Source organism: Vulpes vulpes, chromosome 6 (genome assembly GCF_048418805.1).
Source record: "Vulpes vulpes isolate BD-2025 chromosome 6, VulVul3, whole genome shotgun sequence".
In the NCBI taxonomy this organism is placed as follows: Eukaryota; Metazoa; Chordata; class Mammalia; order Carnivora; family Canidae; genus Vulpes; species Vulpes vulpes.
In genome coordinates, this window is record NC_132785.1 from 47,606,656 (window position 1) to 47,629,733 (window position 23,078).

The 23,078-nt window shown below is 38.7% G+C and overlaps 1 protein-coding gene across 8 annotated transcripts in view; it reads left to right on the forward strand.

Annotated features, from left to right (window-relative positions):
- The window catches only part of MBNL2 (muscleblind like splicing regulator 2), a 161,933-nt gene extending 149,122 nt beyond the window's left edge, over nucleotides 1-12,811 (forward strand). For all 8 annotated transcript variants that reach the window (XM_026003648.2, XM_026003650.2, XM_026003644.2 and 5 more), the window contains one exon: nucleotides 10,030-12,811. In XM_026003648.2, coding sequence (XP_025859433.1) covers nucleotides 10,030-10,157 — 128 coding nt within the window. In that variant the 3' untranslated portion in view covers nucleotides 10,158-12,811. The remainder of the gene's footprint in view (nucleotides 1-10,029) is intronic.
- Nucleotides 12,812-23,078: the final 10,267 nt, after the last annotated feature.

Consider the following 23,078-nt stretch of genomic DNA (forward strand, 5'->3'; position numbering starts at 1 on the left):
TCACAGGGTCATGAAACTTGGTGGCAGAGACACCTCCTGAAATTCTACTCCAGGGTTCTTTGATTTTTCCTTTGCACCATGATTTTAAACACAATTAAATAGTTTGTTAATCAACCTCTCTCTCTTTCTCTTTCTCTCTATGACATGGATGTGCAAGCATACAGGCAAAGAACTAAAATAGAAAAAAAAAATCCACTAATTTTGCTGGAAATTCTATTAGATGGCAGTGTCATCCCACCAATTCCAGAAATGTGCGAGATGATTACAAGACACCAAGACACACTTCATGTCCTGCACATGACATTCATCTTACCATTCCTATTACTGAATCTTAGCATTTGATTGCTTTTCTGCCTTTAGCGTCCTAAAAGCCAGTTGCTAACAGGCTGAATTATACATTCTGCTCCACTGTTAAAATGAATACCATGGCCAAAATGTGCTCAGGATTCTAAATCTAACATAATGGCGGTGGATACAAAAGCAGGATATTGAGCAGGACTAAGGACGTTATGTTGAATCCAACACGATCTTGTTCCTGTGATTTTTCTTGGCCCAAATCTTCCATTTATTACTGGGAGCAAAACCCCATATTGAAAAGAGCAGGTATAAATGACTGCCCTTGAAATCTCTTTTCCTTTGCTGCATAAACTGTTTTTTCAAGGTATAAAAAAAAGCTTTCTTAGATTCCACCTTCACATCCAGAGGTCACCTTCAGTGAAATAGCCTCAGATGTGGGCAGCCTCTTTAATCCCAGGTAGCCTCCCATGCCACACCTCAGTGAAAATATTCTAAATATGGTATTTCTAGATAAATGTTTTATAATTTTTCCTCAGTGTTTTAGAATATTTTCTTATATAGTGTGTCCCAAATGTTATCTACGGTTTCTTGATGTAGTAGGGAAATTTAGCTTTCTTTAATATGCAGACACAGTCCCTAATTTTTTTTAAAGATTATTTATTTATTCATGATAGAGAGAGAGATAGAGAAAGAGAGAGAGAGAGAGAGAGAGAGGCAGAGACACAGGCAGAGGGAGAAGCAGGCTCCATGCCGGGAGCCCGACATGGGACTCGATCCCCGGACTCCAGGATAGTGCCCTGGGCCAAAGGCAGGCGCTAAACCGCTGAGCCACCCAGGGATCCCCCACAGTCCCTAATTTTAAAAATGTTTGTTCAGAACTCCCTTTGTTATTTGGTTGGAATCTCAAATAATGTTCTTATAGAGACAGTGATGAACTTGATAGTAAGGTCTCCGAAGTTAACTTATGACATTGCTCAAGGATAATATGGTACTAACACCACAGGCCAAATACCGTGTGTGTGGATGTTTCTCTATCTCAGATTCAAGAGAGATGTCAAAAGCACATGCCTAACTCAAAGCCCCAGACAGCTGTGTGATAGAAAAGTCCTTCACCATCTCCACCTGCTGGGAGTAGAGGAACCATCACCCACGGTGAATCCTGTGACTGGGATGTTTCCTGGGGAAGGTTGGGAGTGGAGGGATGTGATGTCTGGTGTGGAGTCAGGAATGTCAGCTGGTGAATAGGAAGAGAAAAATCTGGGACTTGTCCCTGCCTGACTACCAGGTGTATTCATCCACCCTCCTGCCCATTTTCCGTGGATACCATGGCTTGACCTGCCTCCTTCTTTTTTCCTGGCTGTGGTGTGGCCCTCCAGTCTAGTAGTTGGTTTCATTTTCATTTTGTTTTGACCTCCCCTGGCATTTGCAGAGCAAACACGGCCCCAGAGCTCCTCTCTTCCTAAACAAGCACACAACACTCCTGAATATGTTTTTGTTTTAAATACTTCTATAGCATTGGGAGAAGCATGGGAAACGAAAAGTCTCTCCTATGTCCTTTCGTTCTTCTTCTTTTATATCCTACAGGAGAAAGTCACCCTTGAATGACATATGGATTTTTAGATGATCAAAGGACTAGATTCTGTAAAAACAAAACAAAACAAAACAAAACAAAACACCAGAAATGATCCTCAGAATTCCCCCCAGGGAATTGGATTTGTTGAGGCTGGATGTGGAGTAGAAAAGGGGATCATGATCAAAGCTTCACCCCATACTCACAAGAGTCTAGATTTTTCCACGTGACATGGATTCATGTGAGCAGTGCAGTCTCATTCACATCATGAATTTCCACATACCTATTTTGTCCAGATAATATAAATTGTCAGTGTAGACCCTGGTCAATAATCTTCAGTGAGGCCAGCATTATTGCCTTTTGTGCAAAAAATTCAACTATTAATATTCTAAATGATAGTTTTTCAAAATTTGGAAAGTATATCTGAAAAATATTATAAGATGGAAAATATTAGAAATGAGTCCTCAGCAAAATGATAGGCCATTGAACACGAAGGAATTAGAACTTTGAATGTAAATGTAACCTTTGAGTTAATGACAGAGAGCAAAACAAGAATCCTAACTATACTACTCTTTAAGCTCTGCTGAATTCTGTAGGCATTCCAGCCAGTGTCAGGTTGTTCTTCTGAAGAGTGAAACCCATTGTCAAGTGTGAGAATTTTCTCCCCAGTATGTATCCTTTCTATCTACATAAAAACCCATTTTGAAAACAAGTCAAATGTGGCATGAAACACTGCCTTCTCTCAGAACAATAGTCCCCCCAGATAACAAATAGGACTGTTTTCCAAAGTGTCTTTTCATAAACTGCTCATCTTTGAATTGTTTATGCAGTTCAAGTTGATGCATAGTCTTGAAATCAGCCAAAGTGCTTAAAGGTTGTTCATTTACTAACACATATCGTTAGAATTGCTCCCATAATGTTACGTTCACCAAAACCAAAGACATTTGCTTTTGACTTCGGTAACCATACTATTTTTAAGTACAGAATTGCTTTACAGCCAAAGCTGTACAAATTTCCCTACACCTTTGTTCAGTTTACTTCAACTAAAATACTTCACAAGTTTGGCCTCTCAGACAAAATCAAGGAACTAGTGACTGCCATGGGGAAGATGTGTGGAGTACTAGGGAAAAGATGGAAAGAATATCAAACAGTGGAGAGATTGGGGGGGCAGTAGATAGCAGTGAAGAGAAACATGATAGAATAAAAAGAAAAACTATAAATGAAAGGATATTAGGATGAGGAGCAACAGGCAAGCCTCCTTTACTTGGCCATAGTTTTAGGAAATTCCATTCTGTTTTCAATTTTAAAATTAATAGTCTGTTTACGGAGATCATGAAACACCCTTTTAAAAATTACCTTCCAAGGAAACAGGGCCTTGTAACCACAGGAGAAGACTTCTAGGGAATCGACTGAGTCTAGAAGCTTTCTTCAGGTGGCATTTTTGTTTATCTGCCATGTTTCTGTCTTTGTGAGTGATTCTTCCCCCAGCCTGGAATATTTTTCCTTTTACCTGTATATAACAACGGAGTAGGGGAAGGGAGAAATGTGTTTGTTTTCCTTAGATAGTCCCGAATCCTTAACTGCCTGGAAAGACCGCAGAGAAAAACATTGCCTGGAGGGTTCTTCTCCTGCCTCCATTGCTGTATCTCGCTCGTGAGTGGTCTGTTGGTCTGCTGATGCCAGCATCGTGGTGTTGTGTCTTTAGTAAATATCGATTCAGCCCTCTGTGCTCCCAACAGTTAATAAATTCTCCTATATGCCCAGCGCTAGCCTAGACATCAGGGATATAAGGATGAATGAAACATTGCCTCATTCTTAGAAAACTCAGTTTTGCTGGAGACCCAGTTAATGCAGCTGCCTTGCTTGGACATGTCCGCATGAGATCCCTTGCTGGTGCCATTCAGATCCACTGAGATTCCTTTGGATTTCAGCAAAACCACACAAATATTTTCTAAGGCATATTTTATCCACATCTTCAAACTCCACACTATAAAGACACTATTGGATGGCTATTCACAGGAGGATTTAACATTATTCCTCTCTTCTAATTGTTTTGTGGTTTGGATCCATAGGAACAGTTGGGTCTTTTCACTGAAATGATTTTCCTATCAATTAAGCCAAGCAGGAAGTGCTCTTACTGACTTTAATATTAAGCTAACATTTGAAAAGGCAGCTCACGTGATGCCCCTGAGTCTTTGGAATGAACACATTTATGTAAAAAGTGTGAATATTTCTAGAAGTCATCTGGAAGCTCACGATTTCCATAATTATTCATATGTTCAGTTCCTGGATATCCACCACAAGGTAGAAAACTCAGAAAGTGGTAATACTTGGTGCCTGTGAAGCCCTGGAGAATCCTACGTTGACTAGTGTTCTTTAGCACCCTCTCACATGAGGGCTAGTTAGTCCAGTGGTTGAACTGGTGATACTGACCCCCTCAAGTTCAGTGTTTCAGCCTCTGCACAGAGTATTTTGCTTTTAACCAAGTGCATACCTCACTGGTCAGCTCTTTTTCAAGTGTCCACCAAGGGCAAGGGCCCCTGCCCCTCACCTGATGCCAGCACACACAAGCCCCCCAGCTTCCGCAGAGACGTTTATTGACGCCCAGTGGCCATGCCGCGGCCACTGACACAATCAGAAAAGGCGTAAACATGCACGAATGTCCCCTGGAAGGTGGGTCCCCACTGGGGAGGGAGGCCCTCCCATCTGGGCCCCATCCAGGGGATAGTTAGTTAAATGAGTGGCCAGGAGCATCTGCCGCCACTCAGAGAGGCAGAGACCCCATAGTGGTCCCCCCATTCAAAAGGGCAGCTGTACAGGGCTAGGTTGGTTGGTTTTTAACGGAGATTCTGTATTAAAGGAGTGGCTCTTTAAAAAAAAGCCAGAATCTATCATCGTCTGGAAAGAGACAAGGCAATGTGGATATTTCCTATCTGGTAAATCAGTAAAGAGGAGGATAGTATTTTTTTTTTCTTAGAGGATGCCTGTTGGTCAAGTACCCTGTTCTTTTGGGTGAAAGTCAAATGTCTGAAAGTTGCAGAATTAGCTCCCCATTAGACCTGTCTCCCGATCCAGCCCAGCAGCAGTGACTGCTGGCTCCCTCAGTGTTGCCTACAGCCTTGGTCGCTGCCTGGCTCAGGAAGCTAACAGTCCAAGTTTAGTGGATATCTCTTCCCAGCAAGTAAGGCTCCAAGGGGATGCAGCCCAAAAATATATTTGAATCACACAAAGTTGATTGTGTAATGTAAATTAGGTGCTGAAATCCCAGCCTGCTTCAGAAAGTGGAAAGGTCAAGCAATGTAGAGCTGGGTTTTTGCATGTAACAATTGGCTGGAGTTGGCTAGCTGCTCCTGCATTCCTGCTAGGTGTGGGCCTTCCATCTGCCACCCTCCCTACCTGACCCACTCACTTATGTGCATTTCCTGCCAGGCCCCCCCACCCAAGTCAGTAGGTTTACTATACAGGAACCCAGTCTTCTTTTTAATAAACCTGACTGCCATTGCTCTACAAGTCAGTGGCAGGCACTTCACCAAGGATGCAGAGATTATTAAATGACTGCCCAACACACATTTTATGGGAAAACCACCCATTTGATGTTCTTTGGGGCCATTCACGCTTTATCTTCAGTAAATAAATATCAGACTACTTATGTCTTGGGTTTGTATGGGAACAATTTAAGGATATGGATTAAGTAGAATCATTAGATTCTGAAATCCACCACCTGAAGGAAATGCGGATTAATAAGTAGACCCCCCTACAGCTGACTGATATTTTTGCATCACAGATACTCTTGTTCCAACCAGAGGGTCCACTGAAGATCCACCTGTACATTCATGCTTTGAGATCAAGTATGTCTTTGTTTTAAAAATAGAATCGCCAATTTTGTGGGCATCATCAGCTAGTCTCATTTTTGTGTACTGATAGTGGGAAAAGGAATTAAAAATAATACTTCCCAAAATTCAGCATTTTGATTTACCAAACAAGATTTTGACTAAAATCTTATTTTACTAATTTATCCCCCTTCTTCATCATGGTTCTCCTTATATGAGAAAATACTTAAATTTGAGAGACGAATCTATCAGAGAGATGAACAGAAGTACATCCTGTTCAATATATTTGATTTCTGTCCTGTCATATAGAGTCCTCAGAAGCTGAAGCAGTGGGCCTTGACTGGGGAGGGCTTTCTGCTGCTGTGAGCAGACATGGGTGCAGCATCTGTCTGACGGAGGCCCCCTGATAGGATGTGGTTGGCCACCCAGGCAAGGACTCCCTCGGGAGGGGCCTAGCAGCCCTATGGTCCCTCAGCAATTTCTACCCTGCTGGCTCCTGCAGACAGTTGCTGCTGCCTCCTGCCTGGTGTTCCACCCCACGCTGTTTGCTCTAGACCCCACCCCATGGACTCCCCTTTCCCTGGTTCCCAGGCTCCAATAACGGTTCTTCTGAAGCTCTGATCTCCACTGGCATCATAAGAGATGGCCTTTGGAATCACTGCTCCCCCTGGTCAACGCAGACTCTCACTACACCCTGGAGAGGACTGCCATGCCAGCAGGCAGAGTGAGCCCACATCTCCAACTCATGCTGGCTCACACGAGCACTTCATATATCATGAAAAACATTTGTGCTGCCTTTTCCGTGTCCACAGAAATATGGTTGGCAATACTGACCTAGCTCTTCTTTGGGCTCTGGCAAACAGGGCTCAGAGCCCCCTGGAAAATTAAGGGGCATGTATTCGAATTAAAAGAGAACATCAGTGATGCTTCAGGGAGGGGGTTACTGGAGAGCCCAATGCGGTAGCCATCTCTCTGACTTGTACATGCTCTGGCCAGACTCCAGGAGAATTTTTTATTGCCCCTTCCAAGAAAACACGGGCTGTAGTGCCTGGAGCTGGAGGAAGGAACTCTGGGTCCCAGTCTCAGTTTGGGCAAGTGTAGAGGGCAGGAAAGGATGCCACTGAGAGCCAGTCTGGTGAGGCCGCTTTGGTGAACTGTGATGTAATCAACTGTTCTTTAAAATGGATGGACTCAGGATGAGGACTTGTTGATATGGGGTTCGTTGATATCAGCCCATGTTCCAGGGCCATGTAAGAAGAGAGACTAGGGAGCCGAGGGGCAGAGGCACAAGGAAAGAATCTTTTTTTTTAAATTTTTTTTAAGATTTTGTTTATTTGACAGAACCAGAGAGCTCGAGCAGTGGGGAGGGGCAAAGGGAGAGGGAGAAACAGGCTCTCCTCTGAGCAGGGAGCCCGATGTGGGGCTCAATCCCAGGACCCTGGAATCATGGCCTGAGCCAAAGGCAGATACTTAACCGACTGAGCCACCCAGGTGCCCCCAAGCCTGCTCTTTTAAGAATGCACGTTTTGTCCCTATATTGAAATACTCAGCCACCCTCTGAAGGCTTTGATCCTGCTGGCCATTAAAGTTACAATGGAGATTGAAGAAATTTTGATGTATAGAACATATTTTATATCTACATACAGAATTGGTATGGAAGAAAAAAAGGAACTGGTATGGAAGAAAATCTCTGAGGAGAGGCAACAGGGAAGCACACAAAATGTACCTTTTCATCCGATTTTAAATTATGTTTCTTTGGTGCGAGTTAAAAATATAATCTGACTAAAGAAAGACCATATTTGAAACTAGACAGAAGAGCCCTCTTTCCCTCAAAATGGCTTCTGTATCCGCCCCCCCCCCACACACACACTTGGCTCTTCTTTTGTCTCGAGGGGTATCTTCCAGCTGGAAACTGCCTTGTCTCCCCACCCCCCTCAGCCTCCTGGGCCCTAGGGTCTGCGCTGTCACAAGTCTTCTGACATCCGAAACAGCAATCAAGTGGGCAGCAGGTGATTTCAGAGGCACTCAGTTGGTAACTGCTCATCTGGACTCCTGTCTGTATTTCCAGACTGTACTTCCCCCCTAGAGAACACTTAATTCAGATTGTGCCTGCGAGCTATATTTCTCAGGGAAAAAAAATTAATAATCAAATTATATTTTCCAGAAAAAATGCTACCACCTAAAAAATGAAACACTCAAAGCTTTTTTACCTTCTAAAATCAAATCTCTTGGACCTCTTGAAGCTTGCAGCTGCTAGGAGAGTGATTCATTTATATATATATATATATATATATATATACCACATAGGATAGTCCACAAGGTAGCCAAAGACCTAGACCAGGGTAGAGCCAGAGTATCCTGGCCTAGATGCCAGGCAGCAGTAACAGCTGTCAGCTTGATAGTATAGTGACCGTTTATATTTAGTCTTTGTCCATATAATGGATCTGACAGGGGCAGAGGGGAAGGGCAAGCTGGGAGAGTCCAGGTAATGCTCTGAGTTAACTTCAAGGTTAATTTACAATTCACTTACACCAGGTGTTGTACCTGACTCCCTGTCAGGTAGGAGTCCAAAGCCTCACTGTAACTAATTTCTATAATAGCCTGTTGCTAAGCTTTCTGTAGAATACTTCTCTTTCCAGGTGGTTAAGAATATCATTCTATATGGCAATTTAGTGTCACTTAATAAGCAGGGATGTGAATATATTCTGAAATATATATTATTTATATATTGATTTAATAAATTGCAAGATTTTGTGCCATAAATATTTTAAAGAGAGTCTGGATAACGTAAAAGGAAAGAAGAAAGAGAAGAGGACACAATTTGATGTCTTGGGGCACATTCTTAATTTGGAAAACTTACTGATAGCATTGAAGCAAAGGGATGAAATAGAATAATTCTTATTCAGCAATCAAATATCTAAACCCAAAAGTGAAGTTATAATATAACCATCTGAAGAATTTGATGGTGGCAATTTGCAGTGGCTATTCAAAGATACTGGAATAATACTTACATATCAAACCATTACACCTCATTTTTATTTGTCTATCAGTATGCGAGACAAGGAATGATATTTTTCCCAAAAATATCTGTTGGGAGTTTTGAGTTTCTGTTTAGTATAAATATTTAATATAAATGAGTTCTTCCTCTACCTTTGTCAATTCCATACAAATCCATACATTCTGATAAATTAAAGGATACTCCTATTTATTTCATGGGAGGATTATTTGGATTGGCACTATTTGGGTATATTCTAAAACTGTCTTATGTAAACTGCAGGAGCACCCACTTAAAGGGAAAAAGATCCATATGTGTGAATGCTAACATATCAGGATAAGAAATTATACATAGAAATGAGGCTTTTATTAGAAATTGGATCCTAGTATGCAGGAATATTAACTTGATCATAAAGAACTTTCACTGTTTTTTTTTCCTAAACAAAGACTCTCGACAGTTTAATCAATAAATATTTCATTACTTGCACAAAGTTTGGTTGAAGCATTGCACAAAGAATAAATACTTTTGTTGGAACATGCCAAAAGCTTGACTTTTTAAAAGCTTGACATTTAGAGGCTTGGGTCACACAGGGCAAACTCCCTGTCTTTTGTAAAGGTATGGAGTTGGAAATAAACTTAGAAATCAGGCTCCTGGGAGCACAGTTTGCATTTGATACTTTAGCTTTGCCTGTGCTTCTGGATTTATTTAGAATATTTTAACTGCTTTATTAGAATGTTGCCCCATTCCCCCTTTAATTTGGGACACTCAGACATTCCCTGAATTTGAAACTGGTGGTTATTATATTTTGGGAACAAAATTACTTTCGATGGGAACACATCTCTGAATTTTATATGCAAGTTAACAAATAAATAATACTCGATTTATTATACATTTAAAAATATTTATATTTAAGCTTTTCCCACAACTTTCCATGTCCAAATGAATTCTCTGATTAGACTCCTTGGTCACCTTAGCAAATATTAATTGGATGATAATGTGAACATATCAGAAAAAGACATGAAGCAAAAACTAAAAAAGGATCAGGGCCTAAGCACCACTGCATGCCCGCATATACGCTGTCAGTTTTACAGAAAATACAAATAGTCGTGCATTCAAATCACCATTCTTTACAGCAGCCACATAGCAGGAGTGCTTACATGTAAAATTTTTCAGCATGAAGGGTGGGGATTGCTCAAAATTACAATTGCCCTCAAAAGATCGAAATATATCAAAATGAGAAATTGAAGAAAATTCCTATTTTTAAAGAGTAAAACTTAAACTCGTTATTTTCCCACACAGGAGGATGTCTAAAGCACACTTGTCTTTTTTTCCAACAGATAATTCTGAAATAATCAGCAGAAACGGAATGGAATGCCAAGAATCTGCATTGAGAATAACTAAACATTGTTACTGTACATACTATCCTGTTTCCTCCTCAATAGAATTGCCACAAACTGCATGCTAAATAAAGATTTAGTTCTTCTGGACAGACCACAACTGTAAGAAGCTAGTGCTGCTATATCATATATGAGTATTAAATATGGTATGCTTAGTATATTCCAACCTAAGATAGTTAACTACCTGAGACCAGCTGTGACGTTTAAAGACATAAAGGATAAAGTTTACTTTTCAAGGGTTTCTAAACATAGTTTCTGTCCTAGGAATATTGTCTTATCTCCATAACTATAGCTGATGCAGAAAGTCCAACCAATGTACTCATTTCGATTGAGAATATTTCCAAGTTAGCAATAAACAATTAGCATTAGTCAGGAAATCCATTCCGAGGGCAGGTTTGATTCTAACGCCAATTTACTGTCATGTCATTTACCCAATGGATCAAAGAGTATGTTTCGCTTCTTCACAACATGAATGCTGCAGCAGAGGTGAGAAGTGAAGTAAAACTCACGCCTGTCCTACAGGTCTAGAATTTGAATGGAAACTCAAGCACAAGTACGGGGGACACATCAAAGTGTGGTATTTGGTTTGCCTGGAGATGCCGCATTGAATCGTGGGATTCTAGAATAACATTAACTAGATCGAAAAAGAAACTTTGCACGGTATGAGCTTCATACCCCACCAAACAAAGTCTTGAAGGTATTATTTTACAAGTATATTTTTAAAGTTGTTTTATAAGAGAGACTTTGTAGAAGTGCCTAGATTTTGCCAGACTTCATCCAGCTTGACAAGAATGAGAGGCCCATGCCAACAGTCTCATCTAAGGGATTAGTTTTTCCAACTCACCATCCGGTTGCCTGTTACAGAATAACTTCTAAACTAAAAATCTAGTCAAACAACGAAGCTGTAGGTGAGGAGATCTGTATAATATTCTAATTTAAGTAAGTTTGAGTTTAGTCACTGAAAATTTGACTGTGACTTTAATCTAAATTACTATGTAAACAAAAAAGTAGATAGTTTCACTTTTTAAAAAATCCATTACTGTTTTGCATTTCAAAAAGTTGGATTAAAGGGTTGTAACTGACTACAGCATGGAAAAAATAGTTCTTTTAATTCTTTCACCTTAAAGCATATTTTATGTCTCAAAAGTATAAAAAACTTTAATACAAGTACATACATATTATATATACACATACATATATATACTATATATGGATGAAACATATTTTAATGTTGTTTACTTTTTTAAATACTTGGTTGATCTTCAAGGTAATAGCGATACAATTAAATTTTGTTCAGAAAGTTTGTTTTAAAGTTTATTTTAAGCACTATCGTACCAAATATTTCATATTTCACATTTTATATGTTGCACATAGCCTATACAGTACCTACATAGTTTTTAAATTATTGTTTAAAAAACAAAACAGCTGTTATAAATGAATATTATGTGTAATTGTTTAAAACATCCATTTTCTTTGTGAACATATTAGTGATTGAAGTATTTTGACTTTTGAGATTGAATGTAAAATATTTTAAATTTTGGCATCACCGCCTGTTCTGAAAACTAGATGCACCAACCATATCATTTTTGTTTGAGAAAAAAAGAAATCTGCCATCTTAATTAATGTTGGTCAAAGTCTAATGACTATCTTACATTGTAGATTTGATAACCCCATCAAAAGAAAATCACATTCTGAGTGTGATTTTTACATAGTGCTTGTATCGTTGCATTTGTTTTAATTTGTGGGAAAGTATTGTATCTAACTTGTATTTCTTTGGTAGTTTCATCTTTATGTATTATTGATATTTGTAATTTTCTCAACTATAACAATGTAGTTATGCTACAACTTGCCTAAAACATTCAAACTTGTTTTCATTTTTTCTTTTCTCTTTCTTTGTTATTTCACTTAAACTCATTGAAAACATATAGTATACATTACTAAAAGGTAAATTACGGGAATCACTGAAATATTTTTGTAGACTAATTGTTGTCACATTGTCTTTCTTTTGTTTCATGATTTTGATTTTTTAAAATTATTAGCACACAGCTATTTTCAGCCCTTTAATAATGGAGCATCAAAAACATCACCTGTATCCCCAAACAAATATAGAAGACTGTATTTTTACTATGATATCATTTTCCAGAATTGTGATTATAATATGCAAAGAGTCATAAATATGCCATTTAACAATAAGGAGGAGGCAAGGCAAATGCATAGATGTACAAATATATGTACAACAGATTTTGCTTTTTATTTATTTATAATGTAATTTTATAGAATAATTCTGGGATTTGAGAGGATCTAAAACTATTTTTCTGTATAAATATTATTTGCCAAAAGTTTGTTTATATTCAGAAGTCTGACTATGATGAATAAATCTTAAATGCTTTGTTTAATTACAAAAATAAAATCACCAATATCCAAGACATGAAGATAGCAATTCAACAAATACTGTAGTTAAGAGATGAACTCGCCACTTGTATGGGAACTACATTTCACTCTTGGTTTTCAGGATATAACAGCACTTCACCGAAATATTCTTTCAGCCATACCACTGGTAACATTTCTACTAAATCTTTCTGTAACACTTAAAGAATTCCCTCATTCATTACCTTACAGTGTAAACAGGAGTCTAATTTGTATCAACTCTATGTTTTGGTTGTAATATTCAGTTCACTCACCCAATGTACAACCAATGAAATAAAAGAAGCATTTAAAAGGATTTCTAGTCTTTCTCCTTTTTGTGTTGAGGCAGGAGGACAGTTAGTCAAATGAAACAGTCTACACAGAAGACATTTGGTGCATTCAAAGGAAAGCAAGCTCCGGTCTTCAAGTGGGAGATTGACAGATGGACAGGTTTTGCTTTTGGTTTTGGCTTTTCAAGAATAAGAAAAGCAACTTAAATGGATCATTTTAGAAGTTCTTCTGAAATTAGAAGTAAAGATAACTCCCACCACCCGAGTCCTCCTGTTCAGGATTCTGCTTGATAATGAAGAGAACATTAGTAACCAAATGGGAATAGAATATCAGCTTTATTAAGACAAGAAAGTGCCCATTAACCCACAGGACAGGCTTCTGGTAAGAGCCTCACTGAACAACATCTGTGGCTACAAGAGGGAAACAGAATGGTGAGTGCTGTTCCCTGCAGACACCCTGGCCAGGTTTGCTGAGGAGACTGTGAGAGCTGAACCTGACACCTGAGGGCAGGTGTTCAGCAGCGACTCCCCCCACCAGGTGTTGTGCACTTTCTCACACTTCTCCTTCCTCAGCCCTTTGGGGACAAGGGTATTTCTCAAGGCAGGTGGTATTAGCTATTGGTTTGGATCTGATCTGTCCTTGACATGCAGAGGTTGGCAGAAATCCCCTCCTCTATAGGTCAAGGCAGGAACAGGGCAGGGCTGGGTGGAGAGACAAGAAGGATTTTTTTTAGGGCAGGTTTAAAGCTTCAGCCTTCTCAGTGGCTATGATACCCCTTACAAGGAAGAGAGATCAGGCAAATGCAAAATAAAGGCACTTGTGTTTTTAAATTGTGTCATCGGGATTTCCAAGGGTAAAAAATACTTACACCTATGCAGATGTTTGAAAAACTGGCTGTCTGGACAAGCGATGTTTTTACTGTAATGCAAAAGAAAAGCTGCTGTCACATCAGACACTCATGAGGAAAAAACATTCTCTGTTAGTAGTGAAGCAGGGAACAAGTTATCTTAAGGGAAAAGATTTAAGACAAACTGTACTTAAAATTTTCACATCTGGCTTCATGACGTGTCATTTCCATCAGCAGACTGACTTTTTGTGGCACCACATCAAAATCAAAAGTGAAACTTAAGCCTGAGAGAGTAAAACTAGTTCACCTCTTCAGCATAGAAAATGGTTAAATATAAAATATCAATTATTCTACAATTACCTGCCAATAAGGAAACATTATTTCAATTGGGGGGCCAGATTAAAAATAATATTTCAAACCCAGAAATACATTCTTTTATTATTTTTTAAGATTTATTTATTTGAGAGAAAGAGGGAAAAAGACAGTGTGAGAAGGAGGGGGCACAGAGTGAGAGAGAGAAGCAGACTCCCAGCTGAGCAGGGTGTCCAATGAGGAGCTTGATTCCAGGACCCTGAGATCATGACCTGAGCCAAAGGCAGATGCTTAACCGACTGAGCCACTCAGGTACCCCATACTCTTTCATTATTAATCCAGGTTCTTCTGCAATACTTTAAAGATTTTAGGGGCAGCTAGGCAAACCAAAATATAGTTTAATATTCTAATATCTGTGGGAATAAAATACTGGCTTGCTACAGAGTGATTTCTTCCTTCCCCAAAACATCCTAGTTTGTCTGAAATACTAAGCTATTATTGCTGTTGAACTGCTCTATCTTGGCAGAAATGACTGAGTCACTATGACTAAGTATGATTTATGCAAAATGAAACATAATAATGACTTCCTTACATGCTCTTGATGAGGGAGGTGGATGGCAGGAATGGGGATGGGGTATGGAATTGAGAATATTCACCAGAGACCTACTCATGTGCCAAGTCCTAAACTAAATGGTCTATGTAGGTTTTTTACAAGCCCATCCTGTTTCATTGAAGAGACTTACTAATAATAACTGATAAGTAAATTCTAACTACTACAAAGATTCCTGCTCAAGGCATACAGAGATTCTGCTTTAGACATAGCCTTATTCTGGATCAACAATACCTTCCAGGGTCTGCCCAAGGGATGACTAGAGCTACAGCTCAGCCAAAAATCTTAGGCAGGTCATTGCAACTGCATGTGGCCTCACTGTCTCTCTCTCATTCAGCTATTTTGAAAACTGCCCACCTGTTGGAGGTGTCCCTTTAGCTACCATCTGAACCCCACAGAGTAAATGTCATATGTACCACTTGGCCTGTGTTTTAATTAAACCATTCAGATATCCCCTCCAAATCTGGTGAAAACCATCTAGCTGTTTTCATGATAGGGTGTGACCAGACAGTAACTTCGTTTTGTTCATATAGAGTTGACATAATCCTTAGCATTACAAAGGAGCTCGTAGACCTGTCAAATAGATAAGAAATAAAGACTCATAAAAATTAAGTAACTATTTCAAGATGACTTAGAGCAGCAGAATTCTGAAACCCCAACTTGTCCTAATTCTATGGTCAGGTTGACATGGGCTTTATTTGTGGCATCTTTCCAGGTCAAAATTTCATAAAAGAATTCAGAGTGAAGCATCCATCCAGACTTAAGGTAAAGCTATAATAAGAACACTTTACTAGGTTATATAAACAAGTTTTCTTCCCTATCACAAGAATGTGACTTACGAAATATTTTGAAGCTCTGCCTGCAAAGTACAATTTTAGATTTATGATGGAACCTAATTCTTTATTAGGATCAAAGGGGACTGGAAGGAATGTTACCTTGTATCATCTCTCCAGTATTATCCATTTTTGTTTTGTTGATTTTTCTTTAATCAAGCTTCCATATGGTTCTCTGGAAATCAAAAATAATGAAAGCCATCATAATTTTCTCAGTAAGAACTTGTCATTGAGTCATGATGAAGCAGTCCCTGAAAAAAATGAATTCCTGCATAAAGATCATACATGGGGGGCACCTAGGTGGCTCAGTCCATTAACTGTCTGTGCCTTCAGCTCAGGTCATAATCCTGGTGTCCTGGTATTGAGCCCCACATCAGACTCCCTGCTCAGTGGGGTCTGCTTCTGTCTCTCCCTTTGCTGCTTTCACTGCTTGTGCTCTCTCTCTCTCTATCAAATAAATAAATAAATAAAATATTAAAAAGGAAAAACAACAACAACAACAACAAAAATCACACATGAATCACATAGCCCTAAAATCCAACTGTGTCCGGAGAGTCTGCAAAGTTAGATTTTGGTGCTGTTCCTTTCTCTGATAACTTTACTAGGGTTTTTTTCCAAGACTTTGGTTTATATAAACAGAGGAAGAAGTTTATCTATCAGTCTTCATGTGTAAACTAAATGAAGGAAGAGGGAAGTCTAACTCTTACTGTGCTAGAGAAGCCCTCCTCCACACAATTATTCCATGCAGGGAAAACAGTCGCAGAGTACTCTAACTGCAAGGGGCTCTCAGCTCCTGAGCTGCAACCTCCCATAAGCTCTGCAGCTGGAAAGCCACTCACTTAAATATAAAACTTGGGGTATTAGCCGGGGAGAGAAGTACATTCCAAGTAGCATGACAGCTTAGGAGACCTGCTTCCTATGCTTTAAATATGTCCGAGGGACCTGATCGGACATGTACGGAAATAACAAGCACACTACACATTAAATATGTATTCAGCACTCTCACACACGTTTATATGGAGAGCCCCCTAAACACAGCATTATCCATAAATACAAAGTTGAGGCTTTTTCACTTCTGCAGAAAAGGAATATCAGGGTCTGCACTTCACAAGAGTCGAGGGATAAAGAGCAGTTTCCGGTCATCCTGCCCAAGTTGGACTCTGCTCTTTACAGCTTCTAAGCTTTGGTGTTTTTCACCAGTAAGCTGAGGCTCACAATAGGATCTGCCTCACAAGTACGTTATAAGGATTAAACAAAAGAATATACACTGACCACCGAACAGAGCCTGACACATGGCAAACCCACCGTGAATATGAGCTACTATTCTTAAAATAATATTAAAATAGGCTCTTGTGTTTCCCTGTAAATATTTATTTCCTCTTTCTAACCAAACGTCTCTTGGCAACTAAGAGGCACCTCTTCAATTTCCTCGATGACAATTAATGTCAAAAGCTGGCAGGCAAATTATAGGGAATTTATAATAACAAATAATGAGCCACATTATTTCCATGGAAGCCTACAATTATTTCAATTCAACAAATGCTCATTGAGCCCTGGCTGAGCATTGCTAGGCTGTTCGGTGGATGAGAACATGAGCAAAGTCCAATCCCTACCCTCAGGAAGCTTTCCATGTGGCAGAAGCATAAAAATAAAGCTGGGAACAACAGAGAAAGAGCAAAGCACACTGTATTGGTTTCCTAGGGCTACCATAACAAAGCACCAGAGGGCATAACAAAGCAAAGAGGGCAGCTTGCCACAGAAACTGATGCTCTCACAGTTCTGGAAGCAGTCTGAAATTGAGGCATTAGCAACACCTCGCTCCCTCTGAGATTCTGAATAGAATCCTTTCATACCTCTTCCTAGCCTCTGCTGGTGGCTGTCAATCGTTGATGTTCCTTGGCCTACAACAGATGCCTCAATCTCTACCTCTGTCATCACAGGGCCTTCTCCCTATGTGTCTATCTTCACACTATCTTCCTATAAGGTCACCAGTCATATGGGTTTGGGGTCCACCCTAATGACCTCATCTTAACTTGATTACATCTTACAAAGATCCGCTTTCCAAATAAGGTCACATTCACAGGTACTATGGGCTGGGATGTCAATATAGCATATCAAGGGACATGATTCTACCCATGACAACTAATACCAGCCTAAACAAAGACTGGTTTCTATAAATCCCACAGTATCAACGAAAGGGTGTCCTGTCTTTTCAGTAAGGACATCCCACCTACATGATGTAACCATAACCAGGCATGACCCCCAGGTCTCTTTCATTTGTTTTGTTTTGTTTTGTTTTTGTCTGTAGAATGAAGTGGTTGGACTACAAGCACTCTAACTTCTAGATGCAACGTTCTGTGATTTAATCAGCAACCTAGCACAGTCTTGATTAGCCTCAATATTTATTTCACTTGGTAATGTTGATTTACAAATCTATTTCATTGTTTGTAAGTTTGGGGTGATTGGATTAATTTTTCTTAGTCCACGCTGCAGGGACAGGCTGTTCCTTTCTTTCCACATGCATGAGGAATTTCAGTTAGTCACGCATAAGAAGTCTTTGTGACACTTGGCTAGGAAGGCCAAGTGTCCATCTGTAATAAGAACAAAGATATTGAGTATTTTCGGTGCCTTTATATTGTGATAACCTCTCCGCATGAATCTTCACAACCTCTATGGTTGATTCTATTATCAGCATCCCAATTTACACGAGAAAACTAAGGACTAGAAAGGTTAGATTAACAACCAAAGTCACAAAGTTTGTAGTAAAATGGGTGTTTAAACTAGACAATCTGACTCTACATCCACAGTGCTTTACTACATCACTACCCCAAAAGTGGTCCTTGAATCCGCCTCAGGAGAACCTGGGCACTTGTAAGAAATGCAGAATCCTAGGCCCCAGCCCAGATCTCCTGAGGCTGAATCTACATTTTAACCACATCCTCAGTGATTCATATGCACATTAAAATCTGAGAAGTGGCACTATGCTAACCAGGGCCAACCTCCCTCTAAAGTTGACTCTAGAAAGTAGACCAATAGAAAACCAGTACCAACACTGACTGTTCTAATGCCCATCTTCAATAACTAGGCTCAAAAGAATTGTGATTAATTGGATGCAAACTATGATCTCTCTGATTTTACTTCTGTCTTTTCTCCATATGGCACCCAGTATTTTCATAAAATAGAAATTATATCACAGCATAAAAATCCAAAAAAATAAATACAGAATTAAATATGAAAACATACAGAAAAACATAAACAACATTCCATTTTTATGAATTAACCATTTGATATACCTCTATAATTTTTACTTAAACTTTTATTATCTCTCTTTTTGATCACATCATCATATGACAATAATTTTGTGATATCATTTCCTATAGAGAGAACAGAAAGATAATTCAATCTTCAAGCATGGTTGGCTACATTTTTTCTTAGTATTAATGTTTTTGTATTGATAATTTAACATACAACTTCATACACAAACAGATTATTATACACTTATAGATTTGTGCCCTACAAACACAAAAAGTTTAGTAAGTTCTATTTTTCATATTTCTGATCTAAAAAGAAGAAAAATTATTGGACATTTATAATTGTTTATATTTTATATCCTGACAGATAAGCATCAATAAAGACCAAATCTTCTGCTTAGTATTTTATGCATCTGATGTCTAGGATGACTTTTCCATGAGTTATACACATATACAATTTCATATACATCACACATACAAGACTTCAAATCTTTTTTTTCTCTTCCACTACCTACTTACTTCCAGACCTGGGTGCTATAGGATACATTCTTACTGCAATGCAAACCTCTGGCCCTGTACTTTCCTGTTATTATACCAGGTAAGGTGGTACTTATACCAAGGTGGCTACCAACAACATAACTACATACAGAAATAGTTATGGGCCATATAATTACATTTCACAAATAAAAGTATCCCTGCTCAAAGTCCTCAGAGTCAGATCCCCAAAATGACTACAGCCACTCCAAAGCCACTCCACAACAGGGAGTGTGACAGAAGGGAAGTCAATGTGGAAAAAGACAGGGGTCCTCAACAATTGAAAGTTGTCTAGAACCATGACCATATAAATGTACTGCTAGGGTTCCTCCCAGGTCCTTGAAAAGACTCATGCAAATAAGAGGTCCTGAAGTTTAAGCTTCATTAGTTTCATGGTACATCTGCCTCTATCCACTACTTAAAAACCAAAACAAGGGGCACCAGGGTGGCTCAGTCAGCTAAGTGTCTGCCTTCAGCTCAGGTTATGATTTCAGCGTCCTAGGATTGAGCCCCATATTGGGCACCCTGCTCAGCAAGGAGTCTGCTTCTCACTCTCTCTCTGCTCCTCCCTCTGCTTCTTCTCTTTCTCTCTCTCTCTCAAAAATAAATAAAGTCTTTAAAAACAAAATAAGCTCCAATATTCAATGGTTTTCCATTGCTGTTATGATAAAAAAAATTGAAGATGACACAACAAATGGATAGAAAGTCTATGCACATGGACTGGAAGAACCAATATTGGTTAAAATGTCCATACTAGTCAAAGCAATCTACAGATTTCAATGCAATCCCTATAAAAATACCAATAACATTTTTCACAGAACTAGAAAGAATAATCCTAAAATTTGTATGGAACCACAAAGGGCCCTGGAAGAGCCAAAGCAATCTGAGAAAGAAGAGCAAATCCCAGATTTCAAGATATACTACAAGGCTATAATAATCAAAACAACATGGTACTGGCACAAAAATAATACATAGGTCAGTAGAACATAATAGAGAATCCAGAAATACAGTCACATTAATGGTCCTACTTACATGGTCAATTAATTAATCTACAACAATGGAAGCAATATATACAATGGGGAAAAGACAGTCTAGTCAACAAAAAGGTGCAAGGAAAACTGGACAGCTACATGCAAAAGGATGAAACTGGATCACTTTCTTACACTATACATAAAAATAAACTCAAAATGGATTGAAGACCTAAATGTGAGACCTGAAATCATAAAACTCCTAGAAAAAAACATAGGCAGTAATTTCTTTGACATCAATCATAGAAATATTTTTCTAGGTATATCTCCTCAGGCAAGAGAAACAAAAGCAAAATTTAACTACTGGAACTTCACCAAAATAAAAAGCTACTGTACAGCAAAGGAGAACTTCGAGAAAACAAAAAGGCAACCTACTGAATGGGAGAAGATATTTGCAAATGATATATTCAATAAGTGGTTAATATCCAAAATATATAAAGAACTTACTCAATACAATGCCAAATAAATAAATAATCCAATTAAAAATGGGTAGAGGACCTGAGTAGATGTTTTTCCAAAGATGACATACAGATGGCCAATAGATGCATGAAAAGATGCTCAGCATCACTAATCATCAAGGAAATGCAAATGAAAACCACAATGAGATACCATCCTACAACTGTCAGGATGGCAAAGATTGAAAACATGAGACATTATGTTAGTGAGGATGTGGAGAAAAAAGAACCCCTGTACACTGTTGATGGGAATGTAAATTGGTGCTACCACTGTGGAGAACAGTATGGAGGTTCCCAAAAAAATTAAAAATAGAAATATCATATGACCCAGTAATTCCACTGCTATTTACCCAAAGAAAAAACCCACAAATTTGAAAATATATATGCACCAATATGTTTATTGAAGTATTATTATAATAGTTAAGATATGGAAGCAACCCAAATGTCCATCCATAGATGGCTAATGATGATGTGGTATAGATATACAATGGAATATTACTCAGCCATAAAAAAGAATGAAATCTTGCCATTTGCAACAACATAGATGAACCTACAGTGTAAAAATGCCAAGTGAAGTAAATCAGTCAGAGACAGATAAATATCATGATTTCACTCATATATGTAACTTAAGAAACCGAAAAAAATAAAGAAGAAAGACAAACAAAAAACCAGACTCTTAAAAACAGAGAACAAACTGGTGGTTGCCAGAGGGAAAGTTGGGGGCAAGGGGAATATAGGTGAAATAAAGGGGATTAAGAGCAAATTTATCTTGATGAGCACTGGGCATGGACAGAATTGTTAAATCCTTTAGATCATAAATCTGAAACTAATATAACATTATATGTTAATTATGCTTCAATTTTTAAAAGGAGGAAAAAAAGAAAAATAGAAACCAAAATAAAATGAGATCTTATATGCAATGGTTTTCTCCTGCTCTTATGGTAAAATCCAAACTCTTTACCCTGGCCAATAATATCTTCAACCTCATTCAACGTCATACTCTACCATGCTAACCACTGTCCAATCTTTCAGACTTCTTTTCTATTTCTCAAATACACAGAGTTTTTTCTGTTTCCTGGATTCCTGTTCCTTTTCCTGAAATGTTTGTGTTCTCCCTCAGGTTATGACAGAATCATTGACCAACTGGAATCTCATTGGCTAATGAGAGATGCCTTGTCCAATGTCTCCTCCTATCCCCAGCAGAGCCTTTGTTCAATTGATTGGGAGAGGAGTATACAGGCCCAACTTTGCCCAACTGGAGGCAACACTGATGGGTCACCTCCCACTCTCACAGGGTGGCCTGAGGCCTTTGTTGAGAATGTGTCATAGCCCAACTTCTCCTTCTGCCCAATCCTGCTTCCTTTTCTCCCACACGGGTTGGAATCTCTACCTTAGAGTCTGTTTTTCAGGGAATTCAAACTTTGATAGAGAGGCTAATCTACCACTGATTAGTTCCATTATTCAAGTATTTGATTTCCTTTTAAATTGATGCAAGAAATATATTTAAAGTCACAATTTTATTCTTTTTGACAAAGAAAATTATTTGCTTATAAAATTGTCTTGCCTGAGAAAGTACTAAAGTAATCATAGTAAAAAAAGGAGATTGGTAAGAAAGAAGTCCAAACTGAAGTATTTTTTATTAAGTAGTCCAAAACGTGGCCAGATTTCACCTACTATAAGGGGGAAATACAGTTTTTATTTTACAAAGACACTAGTGAAAGTCATGTTTAACTTGGTTGAAATTTTTACTCTTAGCCTTAAATTCCTGAGTCATATGTCAATTCTTATTTGAAAAAAAAACACAAAAAAAACAAAAAACAGAGGAGTACCTGGGTGGCTCAGGGGTTGAGCACCTGCCTTCAGCTCAGGTCGTGATCCGGGGTCCTGGGATCAAGTCCCACATCAGGCTCCCCACAGGGATCCTGCTTCTGCCTCTGCCTGTGTCTCTGCCTCTCTGTGTCTCTCATGAATAAATAAATAAAATCTTTAATAAAAAAAGAAAAGAAACCAGAAAAAGTATGAAATTGGTTCTTATGAAAGCCAAGTATCTTCCTATAAGGTTAAAGTAAAGTGCACTAAGGTTGCATTTGGTAAATATAATCTTGAAGCCAGATTTAGCAATAGAACACAAGAAATATCAAACTCCAGAAGGCAGCCTGCTCAATCCATCAAAGCCATTTCAAAGCTAACTGAAGTGATCCTTCTATATCCTTCATGGTGTTTGCAAGCCAAAGCAGGTCACACTTGGGAATTAATGCAGTTGATATGCACTATCGATGATAAAAGCCTCCATTAAGACAGCAAGGAGTAATTAAGGAAACATATACACGTGATCAATACTGAGATTATCCCAACTCCTTGAAGAGTCATCAACATGTTTCGAATAAAACCACATATTTGGTGGTTTTGCTCTGGTAAATAT